General features: G+C 38.3%; 1 protein-coding gene across 2 annotated transcripts in view; it reads right to left on the bottom strand.

Moving 5' to 3' along the window:
- LOC124605824 (radical S-adenosyl methionine domain-containing protein 2-like) overlaps nt 1-11,935 on the bottom strand; it is a 43,579-nt gene extending 31,644 nt beyond the window's left edge. Inside the window, exons 1-3 of one of the 2 annotated variants that reach the window (XR_006978682.1) lie at nt 11,664-11,826; nt 6,331-6,492; nt 2,377-2,600 (exon numbers count right to left, since the gene is read on the bottom strand). Coding sequence is in view for 1 of the 2 variants with exons in the window: in XM_047137742.1 (XP_046993698.1) it covers nt 2,377-2,600; nt 6,331-6,492; nt 11,664-11,679 (402 nt within the window). In the remaining variant the exon portion in view is untranslated. Of the gene's footprint in view, nt 1-2,376; nt 2,601-6,330; nt 6,493-11,663 lie in introns of both variants that reach the window. The other variant, XM_047137742.1, reaches the window with a different exon arrangement.
- Nucleotides 11,936-17,201: the final 5,266 nt, after the last annotated feature.

Below are 17,201 nucleotides of genomic sequence, written 5' to 3'. Positions count from 1 at the left end.
ATTCTGCTACAGTCTTCTGCCATTGCAGCCTTCCTATAGACAACAGCATTGTCTAAGAAGAACCTCTGCTGCTAGAAAGGGAGCAAGTTCTTTTGCATAACATCTGCAGAATCTCACCTGTCCCAGATGCCTTTCCCTTGTTAAGTGATTTTACTTGATTTTCTGTTCTGCAGTCACTTATCTCAATATCTGACATTTCAGCATTTACATTATATTCAATGGAGAAACTGTACGCCAATCTCAGAAGTACAATTCAGTATTTTGGCGTTTTTCCTGTCATCTTCTGTTTTGGTGCCAGTATGGCCACTGATGAATGAATAGATCATTTTGATCCATTTTCTGACTTTAGACACAACCAAAATACCTTAGGATTTTCTGCCAGACCAGTTGGTAAAACTTTACTTTTGAATTCATTGAAAGCTTTTCTTATGCTCAGTTTGGCTTCTATTTGTCAGTTAGGCTCTGACTTTGCTTAAATCTGGGATGAAGCTCTATTTGTCTCTGCAATAACTTTCTAATATGATTACTGAATCATGGTGGATCTTTTCCATCAGTCACAAACTAGCTCAGCATATAATTCTCTAAGGTATACTGAACAATAGTTTTGAATTTCATTTTTGCTCCACATCTCTGTCCTCAGAACTGAATATTGGATTTTGACTACTCAGATACTTTCCAATTTGTTTCCTGTTATTCTTGCCAAGCAAAAATATTTTCTCACCTTTCGTAACACTCCTTATAACATCCCTGGTCACTTGAGACTATCACAAACTTATAATCACTTACACCCTCCTACATGTTAACTGGTTCAAAAAGTTCATGTCTGTTCATTGCTGGGATGTGAAACATGTTGCTCATGGAAGTCACTGCCCCCTCTAACTGCTCAAAGTAAATTTCAGACAAGACATTCGAAACAGCCTCACATGAATCCTTGACTATGGCACCACTTTTAATTGCTAGCAAATTGGGATCTCACCCTGTGACAACAGCATGATCAGCTTGCTCACAACAAGCACAAAATTTTCTATGTAACACTCTGACCTATGGTACCAGACGCAGATGGTCTATAGAAGCATCCAATTAACTTGTTTGACACACTTCTGATACTTCTCTCAACACAGCTTCACACTCAAGATCCTGTTGTAACCTCCTCATAGATATTACCAAGTACTTTACAACAATAAATACACAACTGCCGTTGGTGTCTAGTCTATCTCTGTAATATATATCTCAATCTGCATTTAGTATTTCACTTTAACTTCCAGCCAGCTTTCTGTTGGTAATTGCTTCATGGCATTGTTATCTTTCATAAATGAAACTAATTCTGGGACTTTTTCATGTGTGCTCCTGCAATTCACTGATACCACATTAACATTTACTTATCTGAAAGAACGTAAGTTCTCTTCAAAGAGTAATGTGGATAATATTTCTTCATTTATGGTAGGTGACTTTATTATTAACCTTACGCAGAAGTTCCAACTTAAATACATGTCTGCAAAAACCAACTACAAAAGCAGACGCTAGGAACAAATAATGTCTGCAAGTGCTTGCACCCATAGCCTGTGGGATGAGTGAAATTTTCGGTGTTGCAGTTTTCTTCGCAACAAAATTTGTGATACATTCTTCATCACTGCTAGTTTTTGGTTATATATCACAACATTCATCAATGTCTTTCAAAGGTCACCCTTCAAGAATAACGTTTTGTACACTAATATATTTTTTACTCTTTTCTGATTACTTTTTACACAATCCTCTTTCTCATACTCAAATGTCTTCATTCTGCTGTATTACATTTCATATATGCATACATATAATGTGATAACCTGGTTTGAATAACCCATCCTTTAACATCCAGCACAACAGTACAAGCTACTAAGATGTAGTGCGGGACAATACGTTGAGAATTGGGTTTCGCGGGAGGCGTGCCAGAGATAAAGCCCTGCAGTCGCGCTATCATCTGTGTCCTCGGTGGCTCAGATGGAGAGAGCGTCTGCCATGTAAGCAGGAGATCTCGGGTTCGAGTCCCAGTCGGGGCACACATTTTCATCTGTTCCCGTTGACATATGTCAACACCTGTAAGCAGCTAAGGGTGTTCATTTCATTGTAATTTCTACTAAGATATGTCTATGAACTAGTCAACAGCTCAAGAGGCTGTGGAGATTGATTTGACAGTTTTTTGTGCACAAACCTTACTACACTAAATAAACAAGTTAGAAGTCCTTCAGTCAATTAACTTGGTTTTTTTCTTAAATAGGTCTACTATTGTTTCTTGAATTTAGGACTTTGTGATGACTCATGATTCACTACTGCACAGCTGTCTATATTCATACTTTACTGCAACACATATTATTGTTGTCTGTTGCCAATTTCACTCACCTTCCAACGTACAGGCCTCAGTGCCACAATATTATCTGACATGTCTTCTTCCAGATTCTCCGTATTCACCACAGTATTGATTTTAAATGCTACATTGTACTGATGACACCAGTCACGAATTTTCATCAGCTTCTTAATGTGGGTACCCCTCCCTCTTCCAATATTGCAGTTAGTTTCTTCATCAAATGAATCACATGAAATAGCCAAGATGTCCAAATATTTTCCTGCAAATTTATAAAACTTCAATAATGGCAGAATTGTATTTTTTACCCCAACTGACCCCAACACCCCTCACCAGCCTGCAGACACAGACACAGACACAGACACACACACACACACACACACACACACACACACACACACACACACACACCAAAATATGTAGGTTATTTTCTGTTGAGTAAGAACTTAACATGATAGCCAATAGCATTCATTCACGCATAGCATTCTGAACATGTTGTCCTGAGGGAGAATCTTCACATACTTAGAATGAGTTAATATTATGAAAAGGAAAGATCGCTACTCACCATATGGCGAAGATATTGAGTCACATACAGGCCCAACAAGACCACTAAACACACAAGCTCTTCTTCTGAAACAGACAAAAAACACACACACATATTTACACAAATGCAGCTCACACACACATGACCACTGTATCTGGCCCCAGCAGCCAGAGACAATGGCCATGTGTGTGTGAGCTGCATTTGCATGAATATAGATGTGTGTTCATGTGTTTTGTTTATTTCAGAAGAAGGACTTCTGACAGAAAGCTTATGTGTTTAGTAGTCTTTGTTGTGCCTGTCTGTGACTCAACACCTCCACTTTATGGTGACCAGCCATCTTTCTTTTTCATAGTAGTGTCATCATTCTGTCCTGGATTTTCCATTGTTAGATGGAATGGTTTGAAATATGCATTACTGTATTGATGCATCAATGTTAAAATTACTGCTATACAACAGGCATGTTAGGCTTCAAATCTGGAGCACTTGCTTTAGTAGCTTTATGATTATTATGGACTGAGTAAAGATGATCCTTCATCATGTGAGTGGAAGACTTCCACATGCCCAGGGCCACTATTTGATGAGGTGTTAAAAGAGACCACTGAGTGCTAACATACACTTATGAATTAATTGTTACATGTCCATGATAACTATTGTGGAGAACTTCCACAACTAGAACTCGGCAAGAAGTAATTTTCTTGGGGCAGAAATTTAGCACCATTTCAATAGTGGTCCTGGCCACCATGGTGTATGTGCAGCATCCCTTTTTCAAATCCCATACACCGAGTAATGAATGTTTTTTGGTTTAGAGCCTTTTTTTTTTTACACTTTCACTGAATAATGACTGCCACATTTTCGTAACCTTATTAACCACTGAAATGCAGATATTATTATTATTATTATTATTACCCCCCTCTCCCCATATATGGAACTATGCATACCTTTGTGCATACCTTAAGAGCTGTGAGCATTTCTTCATCCATGATACTGCAAAACAAATCTCTTCTACTGGAAGCTGTTTGCTTTCCATATTTTGGGAGGAAGAGTATGGACCAAAACCAGAAAATTTGTGTTGGAAATATGGGCTCTAAAGTGTATACCCTAAGAGCTATGAGCACTTGTTCCTCTTTGCTACGTGCAACATGTATCTTCTACTGAAGAAGTGTCCACAGCTGTTAAGGTATGTATTTGCTTGTTTCTGTTCATACTATTTCCTCCTAAACATGTAAAGCAAAGAGCTTGTAGTAGAAGAGATTTGTACCATACATCTTATAGAGGCCTCTTTAAGAATTGTGTGATTCTTATGCTCACTTCCCAGCACATGTCAACTTTGATTCTGATAATATATATCAGTTTCAGTTGAATTGTGACCTGCACGTGCGACATGTATCTTCTACTGAAGAAGTGTCCACAGCTGTTAAGGTATGTATTTTCTTGTTTCTGTTCATACTATTTCCTCCTAAACATGTAAAGCAAAGAACTTGTAGTAGAAGAGATTTATACCATACATCTTATAGAGGCCTCTTTAAGAATTGTGTGATTCTTAAGCTCACTTCCCAGCACATGTCAACTTTGATTCTGATAATATATATCAGTATCAAATGAATTGTGACCTTCACAGTCACAATACAAAATATAAATACAATTTTGTAGGTAGACCTCGGCTATTTGTCTAGATTTCAGAGTGGAGTTATGCATTATGATGCAAAGTTTTCAAAAAGTTGTCATCTAATATAAAGCAAGAACATGGGAGACCCTACCAATTAAAATGAAAGCTACAAACATGTCTCAATAGCCAACCTCTGTGCCTCAGCTGGTGACAGATGTCCTGTTAATGTACCTACATGGCAAGAACCAGCTTTCATTAGACAGGTGCATGACATGTAGTAATCTATTCTAAATAGGTCTCTTTTTCCACAAACATATGTAATTAAATTCTTTGGAAAACAAATATTGTAATAAAATAAATATTACAGTACACTACCAACAGAATATAGACAGCAGCTACTTAATATAGTTGCTGCTGCTTTGTACAAAGCAGTGGCTTGCATTCTCATTTACTAGCTTAAATTTAGCTACTGTAAGCACAAGTAGTATTAAGCAGAATAGCGATTGGTAATGCAGTATACTCTGCAGTTCTTTTTAAGAGTTGCTTCTCTTTTGTTAATATGTGCCTTGACTTGCTCCAAAACCCTGAAGATTCTCCTACTTGGCTGAACACATAATGAAGCTGTGTGTGCTTGTATATCTCTCGAGTGCAACAAAAAAGAAAATTAAGACTGTTCGTGACTCAGAATGTCCAATTTCTTTTGCTACACCAATGCATTGCTCCAAATGAATGCTTTAAAGTGAGTTGTAGCATTTCCTCATTTGTGGCAGGTCATTTAACTAAAGTCCTCATTCATCATAGGGTTGTTTTGAAGATCACAATGCTTGACAAGACATTATGGTGTCCTACATTTATCTTTATCCATTGCCAGGCTTGAGAATGGACTTATACAGCCAGTTTCTGGGGGGAAAAGGCAGGATTACATTTGTAATATTGAATCCAAACCATGGTGAATCGTGGTGAAAGTGAGACAGTGTTGATAAAAGTTCTAGGGCTGATTGTTGATAATCAAATGCTGAGATTGTTGATATCTATTCAGGAACACACCCAAGATGCCATTTAGCTATTACATATGTCTAACAATAGGGAATTTTGCCTTTTATGTTTCCTCCCACATAACAAGAGCTTGTTCACACTAAACTAAGTACATAAACACTCTGTGTGAAGTCTGGCAGATTTAATTTGCATACAGTAGATAATGATTTTTTTTAGCAAAAACTTAAATGAGTAACTTCTGCTGTCCATTTTTGCTACTTTTCTGTTTCATAACAATGAATACCAAAGGATACAAACTGAAACTACATACCTGTAATATATGAATGCATTGTTTATCTGCTGCTAATTCACATGTAGTTTGGCCTGAGACAATAGAAAACATTTGTGACAATAATGGAAATGCCTGGAGGGCAATATGTAAAATGAGGGAAGGCAGCCACTTTCCTTAGTGGATTGATACTTGAAGCATAGAAACAAGTAACAGAAGATAGGATTCACATTAACTTTCAAGCACTAGCACTTAAGTCTTGCTGTGGCCATGGGAGTGTGTATGTGGGTGCCTGTGTGGTTGTGTGTCCGACTGTATGTGCTTTTGCTACAAAAAGAGCTTGCACTCGAAAGCTAGTGAGAATGCTGTTTTCTATTACAGGTTTTCGCACTCAGCACATCGAACCACTATAGGTGAGTGGTTGTCTTTCCCGTATTTTGTGTATTGAACACATTTTTGAAAAGAGCCTGTGTATAACATGTAAATTCTATACCATTAACACATTGTTACAGAGATTTATATCACTAAGATAGTTAACTTATCATAAAAATTTATCAATAAATGTGTGTTACTATTACCATATTTCTTAAACCATGCTTCACTGACTGTACTGCCATTGCTGACTATGGTAACACTGGGTAGAGAGAGCTCCGCCTTACAGTAGCGCACAAGTTCACCAAGAAAATGACCTCTGTCAGGTAGAAATGGCTCTCCTCCAGAAAAATTAATTTTCTGCATACCTAAAAAGAGGGATCTTTTGATATAACTCATTTACATTTAATAACAGGGATTACATGACATATTCCTGTGTTATCTTTTCTTTTTCTTTGTAGAACCTAAAGATAACTGTAACAAATCATCTTAGACTGTGTTACATATAATAAACAAGGCCAAATGTCTATGATTGTTCCTCTGAGGAAAATTTAGCAAGAAGTACTGAAATAGTGGAATGTTTTCTGCACATGATAATATTAAGGTTACATGAAATATTATTCCTGCTTTTTGGGTAGGTCAGCATATACAAAAATAAGCAAGAAATGTGAGTAGGCATTTGTAAGTAAACTGTTCATTACCAATACAAACAAAAAACTCACTACAAACATTCCTGTGCAAATTACATATTGAGAAACTACAAAACTTGAACACATCATTAATTACCAGCATCTAGATCTCTACTCCGTAAGATACTTGCAGTGTGTTGCAGAAGGTGCTCTGTGTACCACAGTCTCCCCATCCCCCCCCCCCTCCCCCCTTTTCCTGTTGGCGAGCTCTGTGTGAGCTCTTATCTCTCTAAATTTCATGTTTGTGGTATTTTCTCAAGATATACTTACGAAGAAGTGATATATTGGCTGACTCTTTGAGGAACATACACTCTTGGAATTTTAACAGTAAATCACACTGTAATGCAGAACGTCTCTCTTGTAGCACCTGTCACTGGAGTTCGTTGAGCATCTCCATTTGTTTACTTAGTGCTGTTGTTTCAGTTGTGTTTTGCACTGAGAATTTCACCCCATTCATCAAGATCACCCCATCGTCAAGATACTTACATCATCAGCAAACATTCTGCCTTGTTATTTACCAGTGCTACTAGGGTCATCAACATACACCAAGGATATTAGTGGTCTGCAGATCACCATACTTAATAGTTACCCACTCTTATTATCTTGTTTCACCTGCATCTGTTAAGGCAACTCTTTGTCTCATTTTCCTGCAAGTAAGATTCCAGACAAGCTCAAAGGTTTGTTTTTGACACAATAAGGTATGGGAGTTTTTGTACTAATATGTTACATTTTACATAATCAAAAAAATTGGCAAGGTCTCAGAAAAGCCTCACAGGATAGCTTCTACAATTCAGTTCATGCACAATTTCTTTTTTGAGAATGGACATTGCTTTCTTTGGGGAGAGTCCTTTACAAAAGTCAAAGTTCGAGAGTGTCAGTGAGCCACCTTGTGTAAGGTGTTAATATAATCTGTTGTGCACTACCCTCTCAAATACTTTTGAAAGAACTGGCAGCAAAGAGATCGGCCAAAAGTTAGATATTACATGCCTGTCACCACTTTTGTTTACAGCTATCACTGAAGCATGTTGTAATCTATAAGAATATGGCCCAGTTTTCACGAACTGTTGCATTTTAGGAATCTGATTATTTTTATAAATTTGTTGAGTGTTTAGGTTTTTAACGTGGCTGTCAATCAACGACTGTTGTATAATACAAAATTTTGAAAAACACAGCCCTCAGTCACGAACACAATTAATTTATAACCTAGGTTTCAGTGTCACAAGAGACACCTTCTTTGGACAAAATTGAAACTAAATGTTACAGCATAACTACAAAAAAATACGAAAGCTGCGGTCATACCTGACAGCGTCAGATAGTCAGCATTAAACTAAAATGCAACAGAGGTGCAAGCCACTAGGCACTGTCATGTGTCCTCTGCTACAGTCAACACAAAACTTTTTGGTACATTATGCTGTAACATTTAGTTTCAATTTTGTCCAAAGAAGGTGTCCCTTATGACACCAAAACCTAGGTTACAAATTAATTGTGTTGACTGAGGGTTGTGTTTTTCAAAATTTTGTTTGTTGAGTGTTGTGGATTTGAAGTGCAGTGTCATTGTTGGTGTTATGCTGAGTAAGACTAATAGTTTTATGGCTTCTAAAGAAGGTTGAGTGTTTTGTGTTCCAATGCTTCCAGCTACAGAGAGGGGAAAAAGCACTGAATCCTGAGGTTGCCTTTCTCAGATTATTCTGATCTGTCTCATTTTCCATGAACTGTGCAACCCCCAAGTGTTCTAATTTTTTTGTACATATTTTTTCAGATTTTATAATATTCCATGTCATTTTTGTTTTATTGGTTTGATCCGTTAACTTATGTCTTCCTGATTACACAGTTTAAGGTTTTGCAACATTTCCTATAGTGTCTTTCCACTGTTTGTTTGTACCACCCTTCTGTTCTAGGCAAAGTGTTATTAATTATCTATATACTGTACAAGCTATTATATGTATTTACTGTGTAACCTGTTATGAGGGAAACATTCCACGTGGGAAAAATATATCTAAAAGTAATATATATATATATATATATATATATATATATATATATATATATATATATATATATATATATATATATATATATATATAGGGAAACATTCCACGTGGGAAAAATATATCTAAAAACAAAGATGATGTGACTTACCAAACGAAAGTGCTGGCAGGTCAATAGACACACAAACACAAACGTACACACAAAATTCAAGCTTTCGCAACACACGGTTGCTTCATCTGCTTGTGTCTGTGTATGTGCGGATGGATATGTGTGTGTGTGCGAGTATATACCTGTCCTTTTTTCGCCCTAAGGTAAGTCTTTCCGCTCCCGGGATTGGAATTACTCCTTACCCTCTCCCACAAAACCCACATCCTTTCGTCTTTCCCTCTCCTTCGCTCTTTCCAGATGAAGCAACTGTTTGTTGCAAAAGCTTGAATTTTGTGCGTATGTTTGTGTTTGTTTGTGTGTCTATCGACCTGCCAGCACTTTCGTTTGGTATGTACATATATATATATATAGAGGGAAACATTCCACGTGGGAAAAATATATCTAAAAACAAAGATGATGTAACTTACCAAGCGAAAGCGTTGACATGTTGATAGACACACAAACAAACACAAACACACACACAAAATTCAAGCTTTCGCAACCAACGGTTGCTTCGTCAGGAAAGAGGGAAGGAGAGGGAAAGACGAAAGGATGTGGGTTTTAAGGGAGAGGGTAAGGAGTCATTCCAATCCCGGGAGCGGAAAGACTTATCTTAGGGGGAAAAAAAGGCAGGTATACACTCGCACACACACACATATCCATCCGCACATATACAGACGCTTGTGTTGGCTTGTGCACCAGAATATTGGCTTATATTGTATATTTCCTGCCTGTTGGCTTATGGGATAATCTTCTTGGACTCTGGCAAATAAAATGTTTATACAGAAAGTTAAAAAAAAAAGTAGGAAACAGTACATCAGAAAATGTATTTGAATTCCTACACTTACTTTCTTTGTTATCCAATCAGTGCTGTTTTGGGGTGAATATGTGCCCCTTATTACATATCATTATGTTTCTTTCTTTGTTGTTTTAATTAAATATGTTCTAGTCCCACTGATTCACATAGCAAGTGAATGGCTAACATAAGGAAACAATGAAAAAGCAGAATGAGCAAATGAACCTACAACAGAATTCTTAGGGTTTCACATTGTCACCCAAATGATGTGGAATGAACATGTTATGAAACTCTAGAAAAAGATGTCCACAACATGTTATGCACTTAAGGGTCCTTGCATCTGCATGCAGTGATGAATGTTTGAGAACTGTACACTTCAATTATGTTCATTCAGTAATCAGTTATGGTAAAATTTTCTGGGGAGGCAGTGCTCAGCATTTACAAACAGTATTTAAGATGGAAAAAAAAGCAGTAAGAATTACAATGAAAAGCAGTAAGTGGGCCCACTGCAGAGAACTTTTCAAACTGTTAGAAATTCCAACTGTTCCTTGGGAATTTATATTCCAAACCATAGTGTATCATAGGAAAAATATAGAAAATTATAGTAGACATCAGTTTTCATAACTATAGTACAAGAACGAGACACTGTCTTCACCTAGACATGAAAAATAAAAAATAAACATAAGACTCAAAATAGTTTCTTGTATGATGGTGTAAAATTGTATAATAAACTGCCGCAGATATAAGGTTTTGATAAGGAGCAAAAATGATTGTAAATTAACTTATGTCTCACAAAACTGACAACATCCATACATTTTAAGATGTGCAGGGATGGCTAAATAAATAAAAAGAACCTGTTTCACAAGCATGTAACGTTGTGAATCGAGTTAACTCATTTTTTATATTTTTGTTTATTTATATTTTTTGAACATCACAGTTGTATATTAAATCAATTATATCTGCAAACGCCTTCAGCCGATCACTTAATGACATACAAAATTATTTTCAAAAACATCTGTGACAGATATTAATTTATAAAATTCAGTGTTCACCTAATGCCACAAATGAGCATATCCTCTGAGTAAGTTCTTTAATTTCGGGAGGGCATTCGTTCATTGCCTGTTCGGGAGGAGTTGAGTTTAGGTTTTTAGTTACGGTAACCGTTCTTCGATTATCTTTGGAATCTAGCACACTTTTTGTTGAGCGAACGTCAAAAAACGAGTGCTGATATGACGAATGGAACACCTCTTCAGGTCTCTTCAGTCGTCGCGTTAAGTAACGTGCTGAGAACATCTGATGATAAGTTTGTAATGAGTCGAAACCGGTTATGATGCGATTTGTGTGTTACGAGGCTCAAAAAGGAAGTGTGTTAAGACAACCGATCGGCAAATAGAAAAACCGGCAATAGGTGCACGAATACTCGTTAGCATTCTACTAAGTTGTATTACTTCAAATCTACGTCAGACTGTGGCATCTGGCTGGGAAATAAAAGACCGAATCCCTACAGTCAACTTGACAAGAACGGGTGCTGCGTGTATAAAGTTACAAACGCAAAACAACTGATTATTACACACGCGATGCGACGCTTAAAACACCCGGACTGTCCTACAGAAAAACAAAAAACCTTCCTTTCGGCTATTGGTCAACAGACGTACATACCGCATCAAAAGCGTCGTGCACTTATGAATTCAACTGCGGACGACGACGCACTTTGCTTTCCACAGTGCTGAATCGAACCTTATTGTCGTGCACATTTCGAAACCAAGCGCACATCTTTGGTATATACTGCTAAATTTCTTGTAGATATCTTTAATCACTATGAAATATTATAGTTTCTTTAGTATTAACATTTTGACGAACATACCGATACTCACAACTAATCCGCTAATGAGCTCTTCATGACTCTGAGTACACTTACCTTCCTTTTTAAGCATCCGAAGACCTTTTCTCGCTTCTTCCAGGGGTAACACAAAAGAAGTTTTCGCTGTGTGAAAGCAAAAACCACATTTGTAGTTGCACTGACGTGTTAAATGATAATTAACACTTATCGGAACTATATGAATCGAGTAGTGTTCTTTCGATTCGTGGCATGTATGTTGCTGTATAACATGCCTCCATTTAGGAATAAATAATTGTAGTATTTCGACTACAATAAGCACAAATCTCTCCCACGCCTCGCCCAAAACCTCCGTTACACAACTCATGGCTCCGCGCTGTCGCAACAATAACACTTGGCACTGTGAGAGGCATATTTATACGCGTATGACTGTGTCTAGGGAATCCCCCAGTATCAGGTTCGCCAACACTGAAACGCAAAAATGCGGCTCGTGAATTTTCCAGGCGTTGCGAAATGCCGCGTTCAGTGAGAATTTGGTGAAACCCGCGTTCCGAATAGAATTCAGAGAACTCCGCCATATCTCCCGTAAGTTCTCTGCGAGTTCGTACAACGTCGAGCGTCGACCTGGCCGACTTTGCGCGATGGGCTCAGTTACCATCGCCGTAACCCACATTTTCACTTTACAAAGAGACTTCTTGTCCTGATCTTGAAAATAGAAAGGTTTTAAATATCACTGTGGATATGACTAACATGCTGGAGAGCTACTGTAAGTATCTAAAACTTTACTGAGAAACTTTACAAATAGGTTTGCAAAACATATTGACATTTTATCAAAATTATAATTGCTGCATTGTGCCTTAGCGTCACAGTGTTCAGCTCCAAGCTACTGACTGAAAGGGCTGAAGTTCGATATCTGGCCAGTTTTTAGGATTTGTATGTCACTTGTCACTTCTTTCACCTCTGCAATGTTTGTCAACGTGAAAATGGCGAGTTTCACAATGCTTCAGAGTCGATGTTGAGTACTTAACTGGTTAAGTTAGTTCAAAGGTCGGAAGAAGGCAAGCGCACACCACCTCAATAGGACCACTTCTATAGTAAAGCACTGTGACTTCGAAACTTATCTTTGGGTTGACGACGGCTTTGCCCAACAATAATAATATATTTTGCTTATTTTCTCTTGTGAGGTTGGACTGGCAATGACAGCGCTATTTAACTATTTTAGTAGACAGCTGCAACTTAAAAGTTGACAAAATCTCTCAACAACAGAGAATATCCTGGGGTTGTTGCCGGCTTTCAACCGTGAAGCATGATAGACTGCCGCAAGACTGACTGAACGTCGTAGCTGCCTAAGCTGCGTTGCCGTAGAGACTTGAACAAAACAGACAAGCGAAGCAGCCGCGCCATGCTCGTTTTAAGTTTCAGGGATCAATTCACCGGCCGTACCACCACTTCCGTATGGCTGGAACGCAGTACTTGCATCATTCATTCATTACGTGGTCGACCCTACACAACAGAGTTTCACAGTTGTGCTTTATGAGTAACTAGTTTGTTGTTAGTGAAATTTATGAGCAAATGTTTTTTTGCGCCAAGAAAAGAAGAACGTAAATTTCCTAAGCTTCCGTGTTCGTTGTCTCGTGTTATGCTACGTTCGCTCCAGTCAAAATCGATGTTGAATATATTCGAACGATCACAAGTCTATTGAATAGTGCAAGAAAGTCAATTGTCAGTGGTAGTGAACAATAGCGAATCGTTCACTAATGTTCCTTCATTCGTATTCACCTTCGTTCGCTCACCCTCTCTTTACACTGGAGCGACAGGAATAAAATGAGCAGTCACACACAACGGCAGTGTTCACCACATTTCGCCTGTATATATGAAAGAGCGTACACACAGGAAAGAACGGAGTACTCGGCGTCATTGGCCCTATTAATAGGAACACAGGTTTCTTCTGATACAATACTACTATCACCACGATGCAGAACTGTAGTATTTTTCACGAAGCAAGCAAAATGACACAAAAAAAAATAAAAACGTAGGTGCCTAAATTTTCAGCAAAGCGTGAATCGTGTCGAGATCGTGCATTATAGCAATTATAGCAGCTCCGGGAAGCGTAACAAATACTACTAGCGGGTTGCATATCTCACAGCTTCCAGGGGCAAAAAAATCAGACAAGTATTACAGTAGCAAACTGCGTTCGTCTTTAGGCAGCATAGCTGATTACCTGTAATTACCCGGATTTTATTCGTCCAGTATTTGAGAATAAGATCACTTAGCGACTTCCAACAAAGTTCACACATAATGTCAAACTTCACGAACTTTTTCTCGCTGACCCCCACTACAAAATGATGAAAGGAAAATAGTTTAACGCTTACTACATTTGTGTTTTTCGTACAGTAAACTTCGGCGTCAGACAAGACGTTTTCATTTATTACTTCTTTACTATTAACTCTGTTCGCAGCAGTTTGCAGACAATATCCACACATGCAACTGAATGTACTTGCAAAATTATATCATAGTACAACATATAGTTCATGAAATATGACGCCATAAATATCGATTGCGTGAAAGACTTGCTTTTCCTTAAAATCGAATTCAGATCACTCAGACTACATTCATCCAGTGTTTTGTAACTGAGACTTTCAACAAACTTTAAAAATAGTTTCAAACCTTATCTAAACTTTTCCTCGCTTATATGCTTAACGTCAAATATTTAACACATTAACTCATTTATAGCGTAACATCTACATCTACATGGATACTTTGCAAATCACATTTAAGTGCCTGGCAGAGGGTTCATCGAACCACCTTCACAATTCTCTATTATTCCAATCTCTTATAGCGCGCGGAAAGAACGAACGCCTATATCTTTCCGTGCGAGCTCTGATTTCCCTTATTTTATCGTGGTGATCGTTTCTCCCCATGTAGGTCGGTGTCAACAAAATATTTTCGCATTTGGAGGAGAAAGTTGGTGATTCGAATGTCGTGAGAAGATTCCGTCGCAACGAAAAACGCCTTTCTTTTGGTAATGTCCACCCCCAATCATGTATCATTTCTGTGACACTCTCTCCCATATTTCGCGATAATACAAAACGTGCTGCCCATCTTTGAACTTTTTCGATGTACTCCGTCAGTCTTACGTCAGTCTTATCTAGTAAGGATCCCACACCGCGCAGCAGTATTCTAAAAGAATATGGACAAGCGTAGTGTAGGCAGTTCCCTTAGTACGAGTAGATCTGTTACATTTTCTAAGTGTCCTGCCAATAAAACGCAGTCTTTGGTTATCCCTCCCTACATTTTCTGTATGTCCCTTCCAATTTAAGTTGTTCGTAATTGTAATACCTAGGTTTTCGGTTGAATTTACGGCTTTTAGATTAGACTGATTTATCGTGTGACCGAAGTTCAACGAATTCCTTTTAGCACTCATGTGGATGACCTCACACTTTTCGTTATTTAGGGTCAACTGCCACTTTTCGCACTATTCAGATATCTTTTCTAAATCGTTCTGCAATTTGTTTTGATCTTCTGATGACTTTATTAGTCGATAAACGACAGCGTCATCTGCAAACAACCTAAGGTGGCTCCTCAGATTGTCTCACAAATTGTTTATATACATAAGGAACAGCAAAGGGCCTATAACACTACCTTGGGGAACGCCAGAAATCGCATCTGTTCTACTGGATGACTTCACGCCAATTACTACAAACTGTGATCTCTCTGACAGGAAATCACAAATCCAGACACATAACTGAGACGATATTCCATAAGCACGCAGTTTCCCTACAAGCCGCTTGTATGCTACAGTGTCGAAAGCCTTCTGGAAATCCAGAAATTCGGGATCAATCTGAAATCCCTTGTCAACAGCACTCAACACTTCATGTGAATAAACAGCTAGTTGTGTTTCGCAGGAATGATGTTTTCTAAACCCATGTTGACTGTGTGTCAATAGACAGTTTTCTTCGAGGTAACTCATAATGTTTGAACACAATATACGCTCCAAAATCCTGCTGCATATCGACGTTAACGATATGGGCCTGTAATTTAGTGGATTACTCCTACTACCTTTCTTCAATATTGGTGTCACCTGTGCAACTTTCCAGTCTTTGGGTAAGGATCTTTCGTCGAACGAACGGTTGTATATGATTGTTAAGTGTGGAGCTAATGCATCAGAATACCCTGAAAGGAACCTAATTGGTATACGGGCTGGACCAGAAGATTTGCTTTTATTAAACTTTATTAAACCAGAAACATGAAACTATTCTTTGTACTAAAGTTCGATTTTTTACAGAGTCGGGGGTTTGCTGGTTATTACTAAACGTTGCACTTACGTCGGTTGACATTTTCCGTTGACTTCGATTGGCACTGAGGGAGAAATTTAAAAACCAGGCCACTAATTACCGCCCAACAACATAACCTGAATAAAGATTTGCATTTACACTGTGGGTCTTAGCAATTGCAGGTAGCTTCGTTAGTAATTGTTAGCACTTCAATAGCTATGATATTTCAGATAGTTTCTGATGTCTGCAGTTACACGGGAAGTATTCAGGGATTTTCTTTACAGTACGTATAAGGAAGGTAATCCCTATAAAATGCGATTACTGTGATGTAAAATATACGTACGACCTGTCAACTAGGGCACTTGACAAGTTCTGCTAATGTAGCTTTTGGGAGGGCAGATAGAGTATACGTGAGAAAAACTGGATTTTAACTTATTCCGTTATCAGAGCAAAATTCCGAAAAAATAACAGTGATACTTCAGTGACTTAAGTCCAGCTATCCAGAAAACAATCTATGGCAATGATCAGGCCTTTCGTATACTTGTAATTTTACATTAATCAGCATAGTAGATACGTATTCGTATTTGTTTGTTTTCCACGAAATTCAGTGTACTGTTTCTTTTCGTACAAAGGTATACAAACGCCCATGCCTTTTCACTCCATTCCCGCCTGACAGAAGCAACTAATGAATTTGTCGTCCCGTTTGGCCTCCGAGTGCTACGGTATATTTTTCCAAGCATGTTTGTTTTTGTTCAGCATGTTGTTCTTATGGGATCCTTTAACTCACGTCAACCAGAAACGTAGTTCGTGCATAAAACAGCAGACGAATGATCTCTGTGATCCAAGTCCCAAAGAGGAATACATGCAATTCTACGAAAGCTCAACAATCAGCAGAACAAGATCGAACAGTTGCGAATATGAATCGAGCAAACACCACCTCGAACACGACCGAATGCTCTTTGGCCGCGCTCACCTGCAGTTTACACGAGAGGGAATCCTCTTCCGCTAATGCTGGTCGCTTGCGTTCACTCCGGTGTAAACCAGGCTTATTCCCACGCCCGGGTTCCCGGGTTCGATTCCCGGCGGGGTCAGGGATTTTCTCTGCCTCGTGATGACTGGGTGTTGTGTGATGTCCTTATGTTAGTTAGATTTAAGTAGTTCTAAGTTCTATGGGACTGATGACCATAGATGTTAAGTCCCATAGTGCTCAGAGCCAAACCAGGCTTATCGACATATAGAACAATAGATCCCAAACTTTTCCTCTGACGAAACACTTTCAGAATGTTGGTGTTTTGATGAAACACCTTGTGTATTTTGAAGGTCGGTAAAGTTTAAAAAACAATAG

The sequence above is a fragment of the Schistocerca americana genome, chromosome 3 (genome assembly GCF_021461395.2).
Source record: "Schistocerca americana isolate TAMUIC-IGC-003095 chromosome 3, iqSchAmer2.1, whole genome shotgun sequence".
Classification (NCBI taxonomy): Eukaryota; Metazoa; Arthropoda; class Insecta; order Orthoptera; family Acrididae; genus Schistocerca; species Schistocerca americana.
This window is presented reverse-complemented; position numbering and strand designations above follow the sequence as displayed.